The sequence below is a fragment of the Callorhinus ursinus genome, unplaced genomic scaffold, assembly GCF_003265705.2.
Source record: "Callorhinus ursinus isolate GAN/ISIS: 27379988/994484 unplaced genomic scaffold, GSC_fseal_2.0 scaffold1, whole genome shotgun sequence".
In the NCBI taxonomy this organism is placed as follows: domain Eukaryota; kingdom Metazoa; phylum Chordata; class Mammalia; order Carnivora; family Otariidae; genus Callorhinus; species Callorhinus ursinus.
In genome coordinates, this window is record NW_027397063.1 from 30,178,541 (window position 1) to 30,203,100 (window position 24,560).

Consider the following 24,560-nt stretch of genomic DNA (forward strand, 5'->3'; position numbering starts at 1 on the left):
TAGAGCTAAAGAATCATCATTCATTTTAATCAAATGTTTAATGCTTTGTAAATCTACTTCAGAAAAGCTATGGGATATTTTCAGTCAAATAAATGTGGATTTGGCATTTAATCTATAAAATAAAATAATGATAGGTCTTGATAAACTCTGTGTATCCAGCATGATGTTTATGTTTTACTTACTATTTTACCTCTGGTAACCACAGTTTTTCTCATGCCTTGGCATAAATCTAGTATAGCACATAATTGCCTAGCACATAACATGCCCTGTTCTGTACAAGAAGAAAGATTTTAATCTTTAGGAAGACAGATCACATACTATATAACAACTAGTGAGGTGTTTTAGAGGAACAATTATGCATCCACTTTCAAAATGATCAAGAATTTAAGAAGAAATCTGATAAGAACATATTGATATATTTGATACATTTTCCTGTTAACATAAGAGAGAATAAAAAATGAAATGCAAATTAAGGCAAAACAGTTTTACTATATCTAGTCCATTTTCTCAGCCTAAAACGACCTTTTTACAAAGCACAGGTTATTTACTAATTGTCATACTATCTAATCACAGCCAGAAGAAATGACAAAATAAAGCAGGAGTTACTGGCTATTTACCCCAAAGATACAAATGTAGGGACCCGAAGGGGTACGTGCACCCCAATGTTTATAGCAGCAATGTCCACAATAGCCAAACTGTGGAAAGAGCCAAGATGTCCATCGACAGATGAATGGATAAAGAAGATGTGGTATATATACACAATGGAATATTATGCAGCCATCAAAAGGAATGAGATCTTGCCCTTTGCAACGACGTGGATGGAACTGGAGGGTGTTATGCTGAGTGAAATAAGTCAATCAGAGAAAGACATGTATCATATGACCTCACTGATATGAGGAATTCTTAATCTCAGGAACAAACTGAGGGTTGCTGGAGTGGTCGGGGGTGGGAGGGATGGGGTGGCTGGGTGATGGACATTGGGGAAGATATGTGCTACGGTGAGCGCTGTGAATTGTGTAAGACTGTTGAATCACAGATCTGTACTTCTCAAACAAATAACGCAACATATTTTAAGAAAAAAGAAAAAGTAGTAGATAGCAGGAGAGGAAGAATGAAGGGGAGTAAGTCAGAGGGGGAGACGAACCAGGAGAGATGATGGACTCTGAAAAACAAACTGAGGGTTCTAGAGGGGAGGGGCTGGGGGGATGGGTTAGCCTGGTGATGGGTATTGAGGAGGGCACATTCTGCATGGAGCACTGGGTGTTATGAACAAACAATGAATCATGGAACAGTACACCAAAACAAATTATGTAATATAAGGTGATTAACATAACAATAAAAAAATTAAAAAAAAATAAAGCAGGAGTTAAAGAAGGCAAGTTATCGGGCACCTGGGTGGCTCAGATGGTTAAGCGTCTGCCTTCGGCTCAGGTCATGATCCCAGAGTCCTGGGATCGAGTCCCGCATCGGGCTCCCTGCTCTTTGGGAGCCTGCTTCTCCCTCTGCCTCTCTCGCGCTCTCTCTCTCTGTGTCTCTCATGAATAAATAAATAAAATCTTTAAAAAAAAAAAAAAAGAAGGCAAGTTATCATCCATAATGAAATGTTTTAGGCCAAAACAGCACAGATGTGAATTTTGAAAAAAGAACACTGATCTACAATACTAGAAATTTCATATCATTTGACCTAATGAATAATAGATGTTAATTACACAATAGCTATTTCTCTCCTGCCATCTATGTTATAGAAAGTCATCTAATTAATCATCAAGGTCTGTGCTTCTGTTCAGGTATAATTCCTATGCTGTCATGCTCTGGGGCACTAAGAGTTGTGTGGCACATTAGAAAGAAAAATACAAAACTAGGTTTGAATTATAAATCTGTGGCTATCTGTGGCCTGAGTGGACTTGAGCAAGTCACTTAACTACCCGAACTGTTTTACTTTTAATTAATTAACTATACTTTTTAGAGCAGTTGTAGGTTCATAGTGAAACTGGGTAGAAAATACAGAGTTCCCATATACCCCCATCACCACACATGCACAACACCCCCCACTATGGACAGCCCACACAGCAGTGATTCCTTTATTACAAAGCATGAACCTACATGGACTCGTTGTTCTTACCACAAAGTCCACAGTTTACATTGGAGTTCACTCTCGTATACCAACTCTTTTTTATTCTTTAAAAAAAATAAAATCTAGTGAACAAACTGTTTTAAAGATTAATGACAATGTATATGAAATTTCTGCCTCCAAGTAATTTCATAGTAAATAGTAACCATGAGGATGATGATAAATTATAATTTTGTCAAAGAGTTACATACAGTATATCTCACCAAGTTTTAAACTTGGGAGTCTTCATTATATATTTAATACATACGCTAATATTGGACTGCTATGGCAATTCTGGAAACTGAGTTATCAACTCAAATTTCTTCCATGGCTCTGAAATTCAAGGTTCCAAGCAGAATGAACACAGAATTGTCTGTGACGTTACAAAGCATGTTTGAACAGCAAAGATATCTGTGCTAAAGTCATGGCAAAACTGATTGAACAACATGGCTATTTTAGTTGAGGTTACATAGTAATAATGAGGTGCTAGAAGAGAGGCAGATGCATGAACCCCTGTCAGGGACAAAAATAGTGATAAATGGGAAACTGGAAAACACTGAGCCACAGGAACAGCACCTTCATAGTGTTAAGGTAGAAAAGTTTTAGAATAATTGGAAAGCACTGTAAGGGGAGGGGAATGAGTTTTGGTCCCACAAACCTGGACAAGGCTACACTCTAGAGTAGTTCTGCTGGGATGAAAGAGACTAACAAGTTAGAAAATTTTGGCAGAAAGCCAAAGCAAGGAGATCTAAAAACTTTACACAACCAAAACTGAGTGAAAGGCATGACTCATGGATGGTTGACAATCCAGGGTCTGTATGTGTAAGACCTCATTTTGATATAGTTTCTCAAATTTTGTTATGCTTATTGTCTTATTTAAACCACATAACTATCTTGTTGGAAAAGGCTTATAGACTCATAATCATTTCTAGCTTGTAAATGAGGAAAATAAATCTTGAGGTTGTATGACCTTTTCCAATCATCCAGGTGATAAGTGGTAGAATTGAGATTACAAAGATGCTTTAAAAAATTTATGGGGTGCCTAGGTGGTACAGTCAGTTAAGTGTCTGACTCTTGGTTTTGGCTCAGGTCATGATCTCAAGGTAGCAAGACTGAGCTCTTTATCAGGCACTGCACTCAGTGCAAATTCTCTCTCTCCCTCTGCCCCTCTCCCCACTCTAAAAATAAATAAATAAATCTTTGTAAAAAATTATAAAAATAAATAACATTTTAACAACACTGATGGTTATGTTTTCTTATTTACCCAGTGTTTTCAGTTCTCCCATTTTATTGATTTTTTGCAATAACCCATTGAAGTTGGCAAGAATGAGAGAGTTCTCACAAACCACTAGGAAAGCCTATATTTCAATCAAATATGTAAAAAAAAGTAATTTATAAAACAATTACCACTTATGTAATCCCAAACCTGTTAGCATATCTAAATATCTAAAGAGTTTCTAAATATATCTAAATAATTTCTGACTAGATTTTATGATTAATTGTATAATTATTTTATTGTTACTTATATATATTTTTAAAGATTTTATTTATTTATTTGAGAGCAGAGAGAGAGAGAGAGCATAAGCAGGGGGAGCAGCAAGCAGAGGGAGAGAGAGAAGCAGGCTCCCAGCAGAGCAGGGAACCCGTTGTGGGACTCAGTCCCAGGACCCTGGGATCATGACCTGAACCACAGGCAGACACTTAACCAACTGAGCCACCCAAGTGCCCACATATATTTTGTTTTAAAAAGCAGATTATATCCTTAATTTTATGTATCTTTAAGATGATTAAGACTGCAGGTTCCAACTACAAGGCCATACCAATGCAAATGTAAAACCAATACAGTGAAATATAACGTGAAGCCTTAGAGGGTATAAGCAGGAAGTTAAAAGAAAACACTCCTCAAAATTATGTGTTTTTTTTTTAAGTATTATGCTTAAGATATCACCAAAATAATTAGTGGAATAAACATAATGAGGGTCCATACCATTTAGATACTCTCAAAATGTCAGTCCTTGGTATAAAAAAGGTTATAGGACATTTAGATTGCTTTTTGTGTTTTTTGTTTGTTTTTTGGGGTTTTTGTGTGTGTGTGTGTGTGTGTGTGTTTGCTTATGTTCCAATATCTAGAAGATGCAAAATTGTCTTAATTAATTAAAAGTTAAAGACAATAGAGCCAGTTTCTAGTGCCATGTTTTTAAAGGTATCATATTGGGAAATTAGCTCTAAGTTTTCATAATTAAAAAAATATGTATCTATGTGTTGTCTTTCCCATATGAATTTCTTTTCTGAGGCCCATATGGTCTTCTGCTTCCACCTCATGGCTTCAAAATTTAATCACACATTGACTCTGGAAACACACAAGTGGTTATCTTGGAAATGAGACCGAATATATTTGTTTTGTTTTTGAAACAAGAAGCTGACTCTCGGTAATCTCCTCTGCTGTTATTTAGACTGGGCATCTGTGGTGTGTTGGGCACTCAATCATTTTCAATTAAATGTTCCTATGTCTTGCAAAAGTCCCATAAGAGCTTGCAGAACCACAATTATAGATCCATAGAGGAAATGTACTTCTTGAACATTTCTAGGTAAGCAGTTTTCTTACAACAAAAAGCCAATTATTTTGAGGGATTATGTAAATGTTCAGTGGGAAAGTCTAACACAAAAATGTCTCAGTATGTTTAAGACACCATTGTGGAATGATGCTGTCTTATATGTTGACGAGATTTTCAAGATGTGGACTTTTGGACTCATGGGTTTAAAAATTGTTTTTTTATGTATTTATGAGATTACACCCTGGCATTTTACTCTTTATTTAAAGATATATAAACATTGCATGAATGTTTATATAAAAACGAGTCATCAACAAATGGTAATTGTAGGAATATTGTAGAAACAAAAATCACTCTTAACATTAAAAAAAGCTAAATACTATACCTCATCCTTAATTAAAGAAAATATTAACCCTTTGTTCAACAAGTGCCATTCAATAACGTTTGTCTTTTATCCTTGCAATTTTTTCCTGTAATTTGTATCATAATGTTAGAGCTAACATCCATCCCTCTGGTGGTCATCAGTCAACTGAGAAGTAGATTATTCTATGCTTGTGTTAAACATTTTAACTATGACCTTTGTATAATATATGAAGGAAACAAAATGTGGAAACCAAAATTAATTCAGAATCACTGTAGATATTTGGTAGTATTTCAATTAATGGTGAAGCAGATTTTTTTTTTTAACTCAGCTAAGTATCCAGGCCATTCAAAATATTCACACTTGAGGAAAATAAACCTTTAGCAATACTTTTCAGTTGTGGTGAATTCATTCTTAGAACTCTTCTTCAAAGGTGTCTCTGCCATTCACCTGATTTTATATATATATATGTATCCTTGAGAGACTATAGGCCAAAGACTATTAGAGTAACAAGGGCATCTTTGAGACAACAAATCCAAGAACACAGAAAAATATCAGCTTTCTCCTTTTGAGGGAAATGTAGAATAATAAATATCTCTCTCCTTTGAAAAGAAAAGTCATTCTATAAAGGATGCTAAGAAGCAGTCTATATGTAATTTTTATGAACCAAAATTCAATACAAGAAATGTCCTTAATATGTAATGATCAGTTAGATTCTAAATTAATGTCAAATATTCATAAAACAAATAGAATTTCTATATGCTAATTAGTTCATGGGTTTTCATTATGTTTTGGTTTTATAAAATCTATCTTCCGTGAAGATAAGTGCTCACTCACATATGTGATTTGTATGGTAGAACTCTTTTATTTTATTTATTTATTATCTAATCGAAGCATAGGTGACATACAACATTATTTTCAGGTGTACGACACAGTGATTGGACATTTATATACATTATGAAATGCTCACCACAAAAAGTGTACTTACCATCTATCACCATGAAAAGTTATTATAATATTATTGACTGTACTTCCTATGCCATACTTTACATTCCTTTACTGTTTTATTTTATAACTGGAAATTTGTACCTCTTAATCCCCTTCACCTATTTTGCCACCCCCCTACACCTTTCCCCTCTGACAACCACCACTTTGTTCTCCTTATTTATGGGTCTGTTTCTGTTTTGTTTGTTCTGGATTTCCGATTTCCCATATAAGTGGAATCATATGGTATTTGTCTTTCTCTGTCTTTTTTCACTTAGCATAATACCCTCCGCGTCCATCCATGTTGTTGTAAATGGCAAGATTTCCTTCTTTTTATGGCTGAGTAATATTCAAGTGTGTGTGTATGTCTGTATATCTTCTTTATCCAGTTATTTATTGATAGATGCTTAGGTTGCTTTCATGTCTTGGCTATTGTAAATAATGCTGCAATTAATATGGGGCACATACATCTTTTCGAATTAGTGTTGTTGTTGTTGTTGTTTTTTCCAGGTAAATACCCAGGAGTGGAATTGCTGGGTCATATTGTATTTCTATTTTTAATTTTTTGAGTAACCTCCATACTATTTTCTATATGCCTGCACCAATTTATATTCCCACCAATAGCACATGAGGGTTCCCTTTTCACCACTTTCTCGCCAACACTTGTTATTTCTTGTCTTTGTGATAATAGTCATTGTAACGGGTGTGAAGTGGTATCTCACTGTGGTTTTGATTTGGAGTTCCATGATGATTAGTGATATTGAACACTTTTTCATTTTGGATGTTAATCCATTACTAGATGTAACATTTGCAAATATCTTCTCTCCCATTCAGTAGGTTGTCTTTTTGTTTTAATGGTTTCCTTTTGCTGTACAGAAGCTTTGTAGTTTGATGTAGACCTAATAGTTTGTTTTTTTGCTTTTGTTTCCCTTGTCTGAGGAGACAGATTTTATATGTATCTATCTATGATATATAGTGCTAAGACTGGTGTCTAAGAGTTTGCTACCTGTTTTCTTTTAGTTTTATGGCTTCAGGTCTTTCATTTAGGTAGGTATTTAATCTATTTTGATTTTATTTTTGTATATGGTGGGAGAAAGTAATACAGTTTCATTCTTTTGCATGTAGCTGTCCAGTTTTCCCAGCACCACTTATTAAAAGACTATCTTTTCCCCATTGGGCATTCTCTCCTCCTTTGTCATAGATTAACTGACCATGTAAGCATGGTTTATTTCTAGCCTCCTTATTCTGTTCTATTTATCTATGTGTCTGTTTTTGTGCCAGTACTGTATTGTTTTGTTTATTATATTTTTGTAGGGTAGTTTCCAATCTGAGAATGTGATACCTCCAGGCTTGTTCTTCTTTCTCAAGATTGCTTTGGATTATTGGGGTTTTTTTGTGGTTCCATACAAATTTTAGGATTATTTGTTCTAGTTCTGTGAAAAATGCTATTGGTATTTTGATTATGACTACATTGAATCTATAGATTACTCTGGGTAATATGGACATTTTAACAGTATTAGTTATTTCAATCCATGAGCATGGATCTTTTCCACTTATTTGTATCATCTTCAATTTCTTTTATCAATGTCTTAAGGTTTTCAGAGTGTAGGTCTTTTACCTCTTTAGTTAAACTTATACTTAGGTTTTTTATTCTTTTTGGTGCAATTATAAATGGGATTGTTTTCTTAATTCATATTTCTGTTAGTTCATTATTGGTGTATATAAATGACAGATTTATGCATAATAATTTTGTATTCTGCAACTTTAGTGAATTCATTTATTAGTTTTAATAGTTTTTTGGTAGAGTTTTTAGGGTTTTCTATATATCATGTCATGTATCATGTCATCTGCAATAGTAAAACTAAGAAAATTCTTATTCCTCTGAAAACCATATATTCAAATAATCTAAAGACATTTATTTGCATTACACAGGTTTTTTTCAATGTGGAGTGTATATTGATTCACTTTTTCAGATATAACCTCAATTATACAGAAGCCCCTAAACTTCAAAGTTTGAAAAAATTTAAATGGCAAACAAGGCCCCCAATTGTAGAAAATATGAACATTCACAGTGGTCTCCAATTAGAATAGGAAGAATCTGCCAGTAATTACTGATGGCTTTATAGCCCAACTCTTGCAAATTCAGAGTACCAGAAATATTTGGGATGCTTCAAGCAAAGACGAAAGAAGAGGAGAAAAATAGGAGAAAAGAACAACAACCATTGTGACTTGTGACAAGCAAATGTCTCTGAAATGGCATTCTTTGATGAACTTCGTCACTAGCACTCAAGATTACAAGTACAGGGATGAACACAGTGAGCGGGGTTCTTGTCTCATGGAGTCGAAGAATGAATCTTGTGGACAAAAGAGAGTGAGCAAAGCAATAGAATTTTATTAAGCAAGAGTACAAAAAAACCTCTCAGATGTGAGAGGGGTCCTGACTGGGTTGCCAATGAAGGCTTTTTATCTCTGGCCTTTTATTAGGACTTTACCAAGAAACTTGCTGGTGGTTAAGTAGGTACTGTGGAACTAGACATGAGGCATATACATTGTGTGTGAGTCTTTGCTTATTCTGACATCTATGATCTAATCAGGATAGAAGAAGTCCTTTAGATGTGTAGGTCTGGTTAATCTTTATATATAGTTAACTTCTCCTTTGAGGCCTGATAATGTTTTTGGTGGATATTTTATATTTTCTGTGGTTACAGTGTAATTTTTTTTTTTACAGTGTAATTATCAGAAAAACATTTTAGCCCTAGCAGTTGAGACAGGAGTTCTGATTTTTCTTCCTTATTTCTATTTTTGTTCTGTCACAGTGTCTGTATACCTGAAATACCCTCAGAGCCTAGTTGGGGCCCTTATTCTTTCCCTATCTAAAGTCTCATCCTTTCCATATTCAAAGTCCCCATATAAAAGCAAGATTAAAAATATAATAGCTTTACAGTGCAAGGACAAAAAGACCTATAGGCCATAGGAACTCTCACTGTGGGTCAGTGTTTTTCACATTGCCGGCTGTGGCTAATTAATGAGTCCTAAGATCGATTATCAAATTCTTTTTAAAAGCCAAAAATAAAATATAAAATAATAGAATTGGAAAGGAAAATATAGAGAAGTATAGAAGAAATATAAAGAAAATGTCACAGTGCATTACAAAGAGCAAGCTTTTATTTCCTGTATGGGTTTGTGCATTGTGTAAGGTTATAAAATGTGTCTTTTTATAGATCACACCTCAAAAGGTTTGAAAATCATTGCATTAACACCAACTGTGGTGAAGCAGAAGTCTTAATCACTTCAGTCCCTCTAAAACCATCAGTATACAAATACATATGTTGAGACTAAAGAGATCTGAGCTCCCAAAAAATAATCAAGTGCCACTAAGAATGTTATGTTAAATAATGCAGATAAGCTTGATCTTTTGAGAAGGATTTCATTCAAATGATCAAAATATACTTTCAAATTTTTAAGTCTCAAATTTCAGTTATCTTCAGCATTGATTTATATGGAGCATTTAGTTCCCCACCTATCAGATAAATGATGTGCATTTTACTTTACTAAGTTTTAATACCAGAAAAGAAACAAGTCATAGAGCAGAAGCAGTTCTATAGTAGTGATACAGTGTTTAACATAAATATTCATAAATATTAGATCTTATAGGTAAATGAGCATTATTTTATAGTAGTATAAGTAATGGATTATAAAGTAACTCTATATGGGATATAGGACCACATCATGGTAATGTGCCCTTGAACTTAAAGGTTTTCAGGCATCTGACTGATTAAGATGCTTATAGATACATTTTGGCATCAAATTTGTCCTTATAATGTACATAGATTGATAAACTGGCAGATTCTGAAAAATTTAGACTCAGAAATTCTTGATTTAAAGAAAATTAAAAATGTTCCAAAGTCTAGCTTAGTCAAAGGAAGTTTTCAGAAGTGACTAAATTTCACATAAGTTGAAAATATTTTCTTGAGCATGATCATTTTTAAATATATCATAGATATTTTAAGCTTACTGTATATACACAGAGGAACTTATTACTGCTTAGGTGAGGGAATGGATGTTTACTCAAGATTTCTTGATCTTTTAACCAGGAATTAATGCTTTTTATTTACCAAAGAAAAGTTAAGTATAGATAAAGCATGGGTAATTGTTTTGCTTTCACACAAAGCCCTTGAGAGATTATCTTAAGCATTTGTCACAATTTTGAATATTTTTCCTTCAGTGCTAAAATCTGTCAGTCCTTCAGGATCATAGCAATCTTATCTTTTCTAGGGATAATCCTTTATTTGTTGTCCCATAAATTGGCTGGAATTATACAGTTTGCAGTATGACTACATTGTTTCTCAAAAGTGTTAAAATAATCATCAATGAACACCATCTTTTCAGTAAAAAGTGGTCCAGGATTTCACAGGCACTCTCAAAAAGGCGATTATTTTCAAGTCTTCTAAAGAGCACTTACCTCTTGCATATAGGTTATTTTCTGCTTCAACTACAAGCTTCTAAACTTGTAGGCAAGAAGTACCTTAAAAAAACAGAATCAAGTAGCATATGCTCAGAGGAATCAGGATAGAAGGAGTCCTTTTCTTATTTGCTATTGAGGTTTTAAATCTAATGATGAACTTAACACTGATGTTATTGTCCCAACTAAATCTAATCTTTAATGTAATGAGACTTCTACTTGACACAACACTAGTGTAATAGTTGATTTCAGTTTATACGAGTGAGTAGATAGAATCAAAATCAGAGTGTCAACTTACAATTTAACGGAATAAGTAGGCTTGAATTCTCCACTTCAAACTGACTTCATTTATTACCACATTAAACACCTTTGACCCTATCAGACAGAAATACTTATGGTGATATTTGAGTTAGGGGCTTTCACTGTTGAGCCTTTAAATAGGAATCATTAAGATTCTCAAACTACATGCAGAAAGAAAATGACAATAACACAGTTCATTGCTTTACATGAAAAGAATTTTGCAAGTATGGGAAATGTCATATCTATGCTGAGGAAAGACTAACCTATCCTGAGCAAAACACCTGATTGAACAGCATGTCCTGAAACGACGAAACACAAAAGGGCATGGAGGCCAGTGAGGAAAAGAGGCTAAGGAACCATTCTACTCTTTTTTTTTCTCATACAAAACACCCAAAGACATACTTATTAAATAAGTCAGTACAAATAACTGCAACAGGCTAGAAATAGAAGGGGAGACAAATCTTTTAAGAATTCCTTCATCTGGGTAATTTCTTCAAGCCCCTTCTTCTTTTTTTCTCTTTACTTACTGTACTATTTTAGCCTTAAATATTTGAAATGTTAGGGCAGAGCCAACTTAACAAATGATGATATTAGCTGGATCGATATATAAATTTTGCAAAAATACATGTTTTAAATATTATGTTGAAGAGTTTCAGAAGGCAGAAATGTGTAGATCTAATCATATATTCTAAATAGTGTTTCTGATGATACATGAGACATATTTCCACAGATCAGAAAAATAAACAAACTTACAAACTTTTTTAATACATGAAATGTTCAAACATAGTAATAATATATGCTTTGGCTTTAAAATTGGTTTTCTCAAAAAAATAAATAAAATAAAATTGTTTTTCTCATTGCTCTTCATGCTTATTCTTGCATGATGACTTCAAGAACAGTGTTTTGTTTATTTTATTTATTTATTTATTTATTTATTTATTTATTTATTTATTTATTTATTTGACAGAGAGAGACACAGCGAGAGAGGGAACACAAGCAGGGGGAGCGGGAGAGGGAGAAGCAGGTTTCCTGTGGAGCAGGGAGCCTGATGCGGGGCTCGATCCCAGGATCCTGGGATCATGACCTGAGCCAAAGGCAGCTGCTTAACCAACTAGGCCACCCAGGCGCCCCAAGAACAGTGTTTAAACAAATAAGCTATTTACCCTCTCCTTATTTTTTTCTTTACCTTGTTTTGATGTTCTGATAAAGACAAAGAGAAGACAGAAAAGTTCTGTTCATCAGGGCTGAGAGTTAACCAGATAATCACAATGATGGCAAAAAAAAAAAAAAAAATCTTGATTGCATTTAAGACTGGTTAAAGAGGGGTCCCTGGGTGGCTCAGCTGATTAAGCGTCCACCTCTTGGTTTTGGCTCAGGTCATGATCTTGCAGTTGTGGGATCGAGCCCCACATCAGGCTCTGTGCTCAGTGTGGAGTCTGTTTCAGATTCTCTGTCCCTTTCCCTCTCACTCTCTCTCTCTTTCTCTCAAATAAATAAAATAAAATAAAATAAAATAATAAAAACCTGTTATAGAAAGAACTAAAGGTAGAGGGGAATTGAAGAATGAAAGTAAATGGTGGGTTTATTAGGATTGGAAGCTTTGATGTATAATAGAACAGTGTATTGAGAAGATGGGAGGTTATGATTGAAAATATTGAAATTTCTTAGCTTTATAATAGTGAGGTAATGATGACAACAAAGTTTGGTGTGTGATCATGACTGAGGGGAGACCAACAAAATAATTACTGAGTATGGGGGAATCAAGGAGCTGAGAGGTCAAGGTATTGGGTTCGAGATGTAAATGTTTAAGTCAGTGAATTTTTGAAGAGCTTCTTTCTTGTTCATATGATATTATTCTCTTTTGCCTTCTCTCAGGCCTCTTGGACTTCATTCTCTCTCTTTTCTTATCCTTTAAATGAAAATATCCCACAATATCCAGTAATCTATCCTTTTGTTTTCCATCTGGAGCTTGGACACTTGCTTGACTCTAATATCTCTCTAAAAGAATCCACTTCTGCCCTCAGCCCTGACTTCTAATTTCTAATTTCCTTATTGCTGAAGAAAGATGTATTTCTTGATTTTCTTCTAGCTCTTGAACTTAGCATGTCCCAAAGTAAAATCATCAATTTCCCCTGCCTGCTATATCTCAATTTTTTAAAGTGTGATTTGTATTTTGTTTGTACATTTATTTGTTTATTTGGTTGGTTGGTTGGTGGTATGTTGGTTTTGCATTTATTTTTTCTTATTTAAGACTGAGGTTGTTCCTATTATACAGACTGGGCAGCATAACGAGAATAGCTCCTCTCTCTTCATTAAGGCCATATATGTTCTGGCTCCAAAAATTGTATTTACTTTCCCAAGATCTATCCTAGTATCTTCTTTTGTTCTCTGCTCTCCTTTATTACTCCAACTTTATGTAGGACCCTGGCTTTCTCTCTTAAGAACTCTGTAGATGGTCTCTTTATTGAACTTCCTTTTTCAGATATTTCACATTACTACACTTAAAGGAAACTCTGAACAAGAATACTCACTTCTTAAAAGACTTAGCAAAGTATATTTGTTTTTCCTAAATGTCTGGATATTTTAGCCTGGAATAAACCCAAGGCCAGGTTTGAGTTCCAGGTTAAAAAATGTACATGTTTTTTGATTTTTGATTTTTGGGTTTTTTCCTCATGTTGGTACCCCAAATCTTTCCATTTCTTTGCTTTTGTTCATGGTTGTCTTTATGACCAGAATGTTCCCTACCACATTTAATTCTCTCTTCCATTAAATGACATCATCAGTCTTTTGGTAACACTAAAATAACACTTTGCATCTTCAGCTTTTTGTCTTATAAACTGTCTTGGACTAAGTTCCTTATGAGCATATTTGGTCCTGTTAGAACTTACATCCCAACTCTGTTATCCTACCATGAGTCATTAACTTTGCCCTTTCTAATTTATTATCTTAGCTAATCACAATATTACCTGTTATTAACGCTGTTCTCTTTTCCTGGTACTTGCTATATTTAAATTCATCTTTTCAACAATATGGCTTCCTGAGGGCAAGCATCCTACCCAGGGTTCTGACTTTTCTTGGGTTGGCATCATCCATCTCTACCACTCAAAGTCCTACCACAATTGAAGATATTAATCAAGAATTATACCTTTCATAAAGCCGGTTCTAATGTCCCTAATATAGGTATAGTGAATCTTTATGTTTTATAGCTCATTTATGCCATTTAACATGCCCTGCAAGTGTTATGGTTGATGACATACCTTATATAAACTACAAAAATGTGATATCACAGAGAGAAGATGTTTATTTTCCTCATATCCCTTATAATTTCTGGTTCAAAAACTTGCACACATTTGTTTATTGATAGATGTTAGATAATAATTGTATAAACTTATGAAGTACCTAGTCAAGAGTACATAGGCATACTTTAACAAACAATAAAAATCTTCATTGAGCTCTTATCTGTCTTGAGATTACAAGTGTAAGAATGGAACATTTTCTGCTAATTAAACTCATAAAAACTCATTGAGGACTATATAAATGTTTCTGAAGTTTTGTTTTCCTTTGAGCAAAACCATATCTATAAAGACAGATACATAAATGTTTCATTGATTATGTTTTTAAATGAACTTAACTGTGATAAGTAAAATATTCAAAGTTAACTGGGGTAATAGTAAAAGTTACCTGATGTTTTAAGAATTGCTTCCATAAAAGGTATGTAATCCATATTTCAAATAAAAGGAAAGAAAATTTCATCACAATAAAGTTGCACAATTAGATTTGAGGAAAAATCGCAGCTTGATGAACTCTCCAAGGTCCTAGATCAACATTTTATTTTATTTTTTTAAAAGATTTTATTTATTTATTTGAGAGAGAGAGAATGAGAGAGAGCACATGAGAGGGGTTAGGGTCAGAGGGAGAAGCAGGCTCCCTGCCGAGCAGGGAGCCTGATGCGGGACTCGATCCAGGGACTCCAGGATCATGACCTGAGCCGAAAGCAGTTGCTTAACCAACTGAGCCACCCACGCGCCCTAGATCAACATTTTATTATAATTAAGAATTTGATTTGAAATATATGTAGACTGTTATTTACACAACTATTTTCAGAAACCTCTCATGTGATTATCATTAACAAAATAACCTATTGTGTATCTTTACATTTGAAGTGGTCAATGTAATAAGTAGTTCCACAAGTAATCTCTTTATTTTTTCCTGTGTAGCAGTCACACCTTTGCTTCCAACAGAGACTCCTTACAAAATTATATTTTGAATTGGTTGCATTGCTTTAAGAAAGGCTACTCCTTGAACTTGCTTTGTATTTATATTTTAGATTTTAAGAAAAGGAGCAAACAATACCAGCTTCTAATATTTTTTTTCTTCTACCTCATTTCGTTGGCAGTTGGGGCTGTGGCTTATGGATGCAATTTCAGTCCACCCAATGAAGAGTGGCTGAGGCTAGATTCTCTCAGATCCTTCTTCCCAGAACCCAATAAATTTAAAATTTTCTACTTGAACTGAATGTCAAACTCACTTGTCAATTTGAATTTAATTTCTCTCCCTCTGCTTTTCTAAAAATTTGATAGCATGAACACAGTTTCATACATAGACTCTTCAGTATAATTTCTTCAGTAAAATTGTGCTTAAAGCAGAAAAATGGATCGAGATGTTTATGTAATTTCTACCACCTTCTTCCACTGTAGAGTGAAACCATCACAGGAAATAGAGGAGCATTGGGCTTAGAAATCTCCCTAGTATTAAATCTTCAATCCACATCTATCACCTGGGAATTTCTAAACTGAAATAAAGGCAGTAGTCATCTTCATGTGCCATACAATTATAAGTACCTAAGGCACCAAGTCATTAGCTATAAGTTCCTGCTTTGTCTTGTATGAAAGAAATGTAAGATACGTGTATTTGCAAATTTCTTTCTTTTTTTCTTTGAGCCAGAACAAGGTGTTAACTTTAATGCTATTACAGCAACTTATTATTTTTCTTTCATTTAGGAAAAGTAAGTTTCATTTTCATAAGACTAATTTTAATGTTAGAGCCCAACATGTACTGTGCTTGTGAAGGAAAATGTACTGCAGAACTCCAATGGGATATAGCCATTTCTCAAATGGAAAAGGAAGATACTGGAGAGTGCATCCATTCCAACGTTTGGAAGGCCTTTTACTCGTGTTTACTTCTGCAAGGACCCCAGACCTCTTTTTCAGGAGATCTGCATTATGACACTTACTTTTCTGTAACTGAACTGCTTATTCTTTATTCTTCTTCTCAAGCATGAGCCTAAAAGGGAATGAGAGAGAAGAAGGCAAAGCAAGATTCCATTGCCATCAATACCTAGGGAGTATGGATCCCATATACAGTTGGAAGAATTAGAGGGACTGTTCCTATGGTAAAACTTTATAGAATAAGTGCCCCAAAGACCAAACAAAGAGTTTCAGTGGAAATGAGTAATCAGGTTTGTAGCCAGCTCAAGATATTAAATAGACTGCTAGCCTGAGGGAGTTGTGGCAATTCCTTCTAAAACTAATTTATAAATAAGGAGTTGTTAAATATATCAGAGAATCTCTCATTAGATATATATATAAAACAAAATACGAAGCTAATAAAAATTTTTCTAAAAATCTGTTAAGGTAAAACAATTCCACCAAGACCTTAGAATTCAAGACAATAAATGTACAAGTATGTTTGATTTCTTCTTTCACTTTTATTTTTTGTTGTTGTTTTCTGTCACCCTGTGAAGAAATAGCCGCAAAATGTCATTAGGTGCATAAGGAAAAAAAATCTTTTTTAGCCCTATAGATTTGGTAGACAGAAACATAAATCAAATGTTATCTCATATGGAAGATTTCCACATTCTAATTATTTGGGCTTTTAAAGGGGAAACTAGATTGACTACATGAATGTTCTCACTATAGAGTTATACAGTGTTATCTCATGCCTGATGCTGTGTCAGTATCCTGTTACGCCTCGGGTCTAGCTCCCACTCTTTTTCAGCCTTATCACATAGAAACTATAGACTGGAACCACTTTTTAAATGATCACCTTTGGTTGCCTGAACAGCAGGGAAGATTGTTATTCATTTGCAGCAAGAAACTCAATCATTTCTGGGTTCCAATTAGAGAAAGCCTAGGGGCCCTCTTTATTAAGATGAAACAAATTGTATCAAGACTTGCTAAACCGCTTAATATTTTTATGGTGATATTAAGAAGCTTGAATATTTTAAGTACTAATTGGAATATGTGTAGGGTATTTTTAATCAATGTATAAACTCTAACCTGCATTTCATTAAAATTGCATCTTATGGTGCTTTTTTTGCCACCTTAAAGATTTACCATACAAAGTAGGATCAGGAATCCTGCAATGTTCAGTATCAGCAGTGACTTACACTGTTATAATCTCCACTTAACCATTTCTGCAGATGTTTTTTTCATTATTTCCTAAAAGAGAGAAATATTTTTTTAGAGAACATTTTTTTAAAACAGACTGGCAACTTAAATAATTTATCTAGATCTTTATCTTCATTTCTGTATACACGATTTAAAATTATATATCTAAATTTACCTATATAATTACAGGGCCATATACTTTAAGATGTGACTGAAATCTTATGAACACAAGCAGAGAAAAGTTATGACAGTTTGGATTTGGGCAGGGAGTATAAATTTGAGTGTATGGAAATGCATAGGTATATACATATAATTACATCTGTGTATGTTTAAAAATTCTGACTTATACATTAAGAAGGTATTGCCTCTTAATGAAATACTTCTGTTGAGTAGTATTTTAAGGATGAATCTTTTACAATTCAAGTTATCCTTAATATAACTGTTATTTTAATGTTGGTCTTCTGTGGCCTTGTAGAAAGGACACACCTAATATTTCAATTATATGCAGTAAGTCATAGTGTTGCCTCTTCAAAAGATATTCAGGATGTGCAACTTTCAAGATTATCCAGGCTATCAGTTTTAACAGAAGAATTAGTAGATTCAAAGACCAGCTAGCTGATGTGAGGTACGTGAAGCAAGTTGAGAAATATTAATTGTTTATATTTTATTAAAGATACTATGAGAATGAGTTGTCTATATAATTGAAAGATATAAATTATTATATTTTCCAATAGTTTTGGATAGCTAGTTTGTCTCTCTTTTTCCCCATAAAATGCCCTTTCAGAGGTTTCATGGGTACAGTCCTGATTGTCTTTTTGTTCTCTCCCCAAGTGTTTCACTACTTAAACTAAATGATTCTTTCATCACATTGCTGATCTGCTTGTTTTGATCTATTTCCTGTATTTTTTATTATTTGGTCCAAAACTTTTATCACTTCTCCAAATTTTTTTTCAGAAAAACATGTATTCTTGGCTAAAATTAACAAGTCAGGAAACAATAGATGTTGGCGGGGATGCGGAGAAAGGGGAACCCTCCTACACTGTTGGTGGGAATGCAAGCTGGTGCAACCACTCTGGAAAACAGTATGGATGTTCCTCAAAAAGTTGAAAATTGAGCTACCATACAATCCAGCAATTGCATTACTGTGTATTTACCCCAAAGATACAAATGTAGGGATCCAAAGGGGTGTGTGCACCCTGATGTTTATAGCAGCAATGTCCACAATAGCCAAACTGTGGAAAGAGCCAAGATGTCCATCGAGAGATGAATGGATAAAGATGTGGTATATATATACAATGGAATATTATGCAGCCATCAAAAGGAATGAGATCTTGCCATTTGCAATGACATGGATGGAACTAGAGGGTATTATGCTAAGCAAAATAAGTCAGAGAAAGACATGTATCATATGATCTCACTGATACGAGGAATTTTTAATCTCCAGAAACAAACTGAGGATTGCTGGTGGTGGGGTGTTGGAGGGATAGGGAGCCTGGGTGATAGACACTGGGGAGGGTATGTGCTATGGTGAGTGCTGTGAATTGTGTAAGACTGATGAATCACAGACCTGTACCTCCAAAACAAATAATATATTGTATGTTTATATATATATATATAGTAAGAAGGGAAAAATGAAGGGGGGGAATCAGAGGGGGAGATGAACCATGAGAGACTATGGACTCTGAAAAACAAACTGAGGGTTCTAGAGGGGAGTGGGTTGGGGGGATGCATTAGCCTGGTGATGGGTATTAAAGAGGGCATGTATTGAATGGAGCACTGGGTGTTATATTGCAAACAATGAATCATGGAACACTACATCAAAAACTAATGATGTATGGTGATTAACATAACATAGTCAAATAAAATTAAAAAAAGAATTTTATCAGAAGTATTCTTGTGAGAAATATAGGAAATATTAGTAACATATCTAAGATAACTACCATTATTAACCCATGGTGGTAGGTACTATTAACTATTCCTATAATTTATAATTACAAAAGTATGTAAAATGTTTGAAGACAGATGTCCATGGTTCATTTATCCTTTCTTCCCTACAAACAGGTTTTGAGATGAGAATTCTTTGCAAGAATTAAATTAAAAGAGAACTATCAGTTTCTATAAGTTCATAAAACTTATTTTTTAGATTCCACATATAAGTATGATCATACAGTATTTGTCTTTTCCTGTCTCACTGTTTCACTTAACCTAATGCCCTCAAGGTCCAACCATGTTGTCTTAAATAGTAGGTTTTCCTTTTTTCGATGGCTGAATCATATTGCATTATATTTGGAATATATTTTCTTTACCCATTCATCCATTGATGGATATTTAGTTTCTTTCCATGTGTTGACTATTATAAACAAGGCTGCTGTGAACATGGGATGCAGATATCTTTTTTGAGATAGTGATTTTGTTTCCTTTGGATATTTACCCAAAAGTGGAATTGCTGGATCAGGTGGTAATTCTATTTTTAATATTCTGAGGAACATCCATACTATTTTCCATACTTGATCCACCAATTTATATTTCTACCCACATTGTGTAAGGGCTCCCTCTTCTCCACCTCTTCCCTAACACTTGTTATTTCTATACTTTTTTATGATAGGCATTCTAACAGGTATGAGGTGATAGCACATTATGGTTTTGATTTGCATTTATCCAGTGATGAGTGATGTTGAACATTTTTTCATGTAATTGTTAGCCACTTGCATGTCTTCTTTGGAGGAATGTTTATTCAATTCCATGGCAAATTTTTTAATTATTTTTTGCTACTCAGTTGTACAAGTTCTTTATGAATTTTGGATATTTACCCATTTAGCAGATATAAGATTTGGAAATATTTTCCACCTATTCTTTAAATTGCCTTTTCATTTTGTTAATGGTTTCTATTCTGTGCAGAAGCTTTTTAAATTTATTTTTTATTTTATTCTATTTTTATTTTGTTTATTTTTTTCATAATCTCATTTTTTAAGTTTTTATTTAAATTCTAGTTACTTAACATTCAGTGTTATATTAGTTTCAGGTGTACAGTATAGTGATTCAACACTTCCATACAACACCGGGTGCTCATCACAGCAAGTACACTCCTTACTCCCCATTGCCTATTTCATCCATCACCCCACCCACCTCTCCTTTAGTAACATCAGTTTACTCTCTATAGTTGAGTCTATTTCTTGATTTGCTTCCCTCTCTCTTTTTTCCCCTTTGTTCATTTGTTTTGTTTTCTAAATTCCACATATAAGTGAAATCAAATGGTGTCCATCTTCCTATGACTGATTTATTTTGCTTAACATAATACTCTCTAGCTCTATCCATGTCATTGCAAATGGCAAGATTTCATTCTTTTTATGGCTGAGTAGTATTCCATTGTATATGTACATCACCTCTTCTTTATCCATTCATCAATCAATGGACACTTGGGCTGTTTCCATAATTTAGCTATTGTAGATAATGCTGCTATAGACGTAGGGGTACATGTGCAGATGCTTTTTAGTTTGACATAGTCGCAGTTGTTCAGGACTTAATTTCAAACTTTAATCCATTTTGATCTGATTTTTGTGTAAGATAGAGATTCAGGATCCAGTTTCATTCTTTTTCATGTGACTGTCTGGTGTTCCCAGCACTTATTGAAGAGACTGCCTTTTCTCCATTATGTATTCTTGCCACCTTTATAAAAAATTAATTGGTTATATATGTATGTGTTTATTTCTGGGCCTTCTACTTTGTTCAATTGATCTATATGTCTGTATTTATGCCAATATCATATTTTAATGACTATAGCTTTGTAATATAGTTTGAAATCAGGAAATGTGATGCCTCTAGCTTTTTTCTTGTTTTTTAAGATTGCTTTCCTGTTCAGGGTTTGTCATGGTTCCATAAAAATTTTAGGATTGTTCTATTTCTGTTAAAGATGCCATTGCAATTTTGATAGGGATCGCTTTGAATGTGTAAATCACTTTGCTAGTATGGACATTTAATCTTAATTGTTCCAATCAATGAGTATGTATGTGTTCTCTTTAATTTTTTTCATCAATGTCATAGTTTTTAGTGTATGGATTTTTCATCTTCTTAAATTTTTCCTAAATATTTTATTCTTTTTGGTGCAATTGTAAATGGGACTGTTTTCTTAATTTCTAATAGTTCATTGTTAATGTATAGAAATATACATTTTGTATATTGATTTTGTATCCTGAAACTTTACTAAATTCATTTATTAGTTTTAACTGTTATTTGGTGAAGTCTTTAGGGTTTTCTTAATATTATGTCATCTGCAAATACAGGCAATTTTACTTCTTCCTTTCCTATTTGGATGCCTTTTATTTTTTTCCTGTTTAATAGCTCTGGCTAAGACTTCCAATATAATGTCAAGTGAAAGTGTCCAGGTACAGGGGATAGGGTAGTGGGAGAAATGGGTGAAAGTAGTACAGATTACAAGTTACAAGATAAGTAAGTTCTGAGGATGTAATGTACAGCATGCTGACTATAAATAACAATACTGTCTATTTTAGTGTTGCTAAAAGAGAAGATTGTAAAAGTTTTCATCGCGAGAAAAAATATACAACTATGTGAGGTGATGGATGTTAACTAAAGCTGCTATGATAATTATTTTTCAATATATACATTTATCAACTCATTCTGTTGTACACTACAGCGTTAGTTGTCAATTGTGTCTCAATAAAACTAGGAGACTAAAAGAGAGAACTTTAAGGAAAAACCTGGTGAGGGTGAGAAAAGCAGGAAAGGTTAAGGGCAAAAGCTTCAGATGGTTTCAGGCAAAACTGTCACAGTGCAAAGGTACAATTCCAAGTACTTCTATAGAAGGCTACTCCAGTAGCCCCAAAGCCATCCTCTAGAAATAGCAGGTATGAGCAATTCGTATCAGGATCAAGGCCACAGGACTGCTATAATGACTCAGCAAATTAGTTCCTTAATACATGTCTGTTTGGTTAAGCAGAATAGAGTTAAATTATATTTGCAATATCTCCAAATCTCCTGAGTGAGAGCATGGTGGTTGTTTGGTACCTTATAGACGTTAGCATATGGATGTGCATGAAATGATTGCTAAATATTTATATATTGCTTGATTTATTTACTTCACATAATATGAAAACTTTCTTATTTTTCCTATCTATGTGCATATTTAAATCCAATAGGCCAGAACCTGTTTTGTGGACAAAGGACGGTGGAGAATTGCCAGATCCTGACCGAATGGTTGTGAGTGGTAGGGAGCTAAATATTCTTTTCCTGAACAAAACGGATAATGGTACATATCGATGTGAAGCCACAAACACCATTGGTCAAAGCAGCGCAGAGTATGTTCTCATTGTACACGGTGAGTACTTTTTTGACATCATTATATGTGAAAAAAATAAATGACCTGAAAAACTTTAAATTTATCTTTAGAATAATAAACATTTTAAACAGGTTTTCTTTTTCTTTCAGAAGGACTTTTCATAAAAGATTCACAATTACTAAGTTCCAAGTCAAACTAATAAAATAAAGTTACAACATACACTACAAATAAAAATTATTTTTGTAAAAGGTTTTCTTTATTACAAATATATAAGTGTTGGTAATGACTAGTAAATAATAATGGTTTTCTTTAAATTTTGCAAATAAATGCTTTTAGTTATAAATCACAATCATGAAAGCTATATTTACCTTAAATTAGTTTTGGTTGTAATATCATAAAAACATACTTTATTATCACTATGACTGGTTTCACAAAGAATGATAGCATGTTACTGAGATGCAGCAAAGGCAGGTGTACAATATTAATAACTGCATTAATTTCTTATGAACAATGAACAATTTGAAACAGTCACAGACATTTTTTTTCACAGCATTAATCTCACAATTGGAGTAAATACAACAAAAATGGCAAAATAAATAAATAAATAACAGTACCTAAGACTGAGACAATCTCTGTTTTTCCAAACCCCCAAAAGTCACAACTGTTGCTTATGATATAGCTTTAATATATTGTTAGATAGAGATGAACTTTTATGAGATTGATAAATAATGCAATAAAAAAATTAATCAAGTTTCTTTACTGCAAGACTTCTCAGAATTTCTTAAGTATGCCAGGGTATAATGTGAATTTTCAAGAAAAAGAAGCATTAGAGAATGTAAGATATTCCTCATATTTCACCATGAAAACCTTTTCTAAGACTAGTATTATGTTTGTACAATATTACAGAGCTCTGAGTGAGTGCTGTATAAAACATGGTGCTGTAATAAATCCAGGGTATCTTAAAAATCGTGAAGAAAGTATATTTGATATCTTTCCCATGAATCTAATTATAAAATATGATAAGTATGAATTAGTTCTGTACCTTTCCAAAAAAGAATTTGGGGGGCGGTGAGTAAAGTCTAATTCTTTGTGAAGAGATTTTATTTTAGGGAAAAAAATTAATACAGTTTGTGTTTTTTCCTCAGGTATTTATTTTGTTATGATACAGGACAAAATTGGAGAAAAAGAATATATTAAATCAATACACAGCTTTCCTATTCTCAGATTACTTTAGTGTATGCAGTCTCTCAATTCTTAACACCACTTTACTGTTGAAGGCAAATGAAGGCTTGCAGTAAATAGACTGCCCACATATAAACTCCTTGAAGATAGAGCTGAGAGATTAATTTCTAGCATCCTATGAACTGTGCAGATTACAACTTTTAGAAAAGATCAGCCTAATCCAGTTAAATTCATAAATTGGAACTAAATGTGTTAAAACCCTGTAGACACTCCCTGCCAGGCTTCCTGCCAGCGAGGGTCTAACAAGTCCTGGGCATGTCAAGAAGATAAATTAGATCCTTGGAGCGGGACCCAGGAGTAGATTTCAGTTCATGCTGACCTGTGTGTGTGATCATGCAGTCATAGATGTGAAGTCTGATTCACTCTGAGCTTTCTAAGTGCTTCTCACTAACAGTTGTGGGGAAACTGGGGACATTTTATATAGCATGTCACATTGTATTGAAAGCAATGTGACATAAAAATATAAAGAATTAGAAGGGAAGTGATAGAAAAAATAATATACTCTAGATGAAATGTATGTCATTCTTTTTTTTTTTTTTAAGTAATTCACGTGGAGCAAATGCCTGTGTTTTCCCAGTGTTTGCAAGCTAGCCAACAGCATGATTTCCTAAATAGCCAAGCTACCTTTAGGTATTTGGCAGTTGACATATTTCTAATAAATACTTCTCTAGCCACTTCGTAAGAAGTCATTTTTAGCTTTGCTTTTTGAACTACAATTCATCAAAAGCACCCCATAGATTAATGTTATTCATGCTGCTAGATAAATGCTGTGAAGTTCAACAGTAGTTTACCTAGGATTATTGACACAAGTAATGAGAGGCTCGATGAAACAGTGAAACCATATTACACTGTGTTTAAAAGGGCTCC

The 24,560-nt window shown here is 33.8% G+C and overlaps 1 protein-coding gene across 6 annotated transcripts in view; it reads left to right on the forward strand.

The window, feature by feature from the left end:
- The window catches only part of CADM2 (cell adhesion molecule 2), a 1,066,008-nt gene that overhangs the window by 951,292 nt on the left and 90,156 nt on the right, over positions 1-24,560 (forward strand). For all 6 annotated transcript variants that reach the window (XM_073892096.1, XM_073892076.1, XM_025872953.2 and 3 more), the window contains one exon: positions 22,312-22,490. In XM_073892096.1, the coding sequence (XP_073748197.1) occupies positions 22,312-22,490 (179 nt within the window). The remainder of the gene's footprint in view (positions 1-22,311; positions 22,491-24,560) is intronic.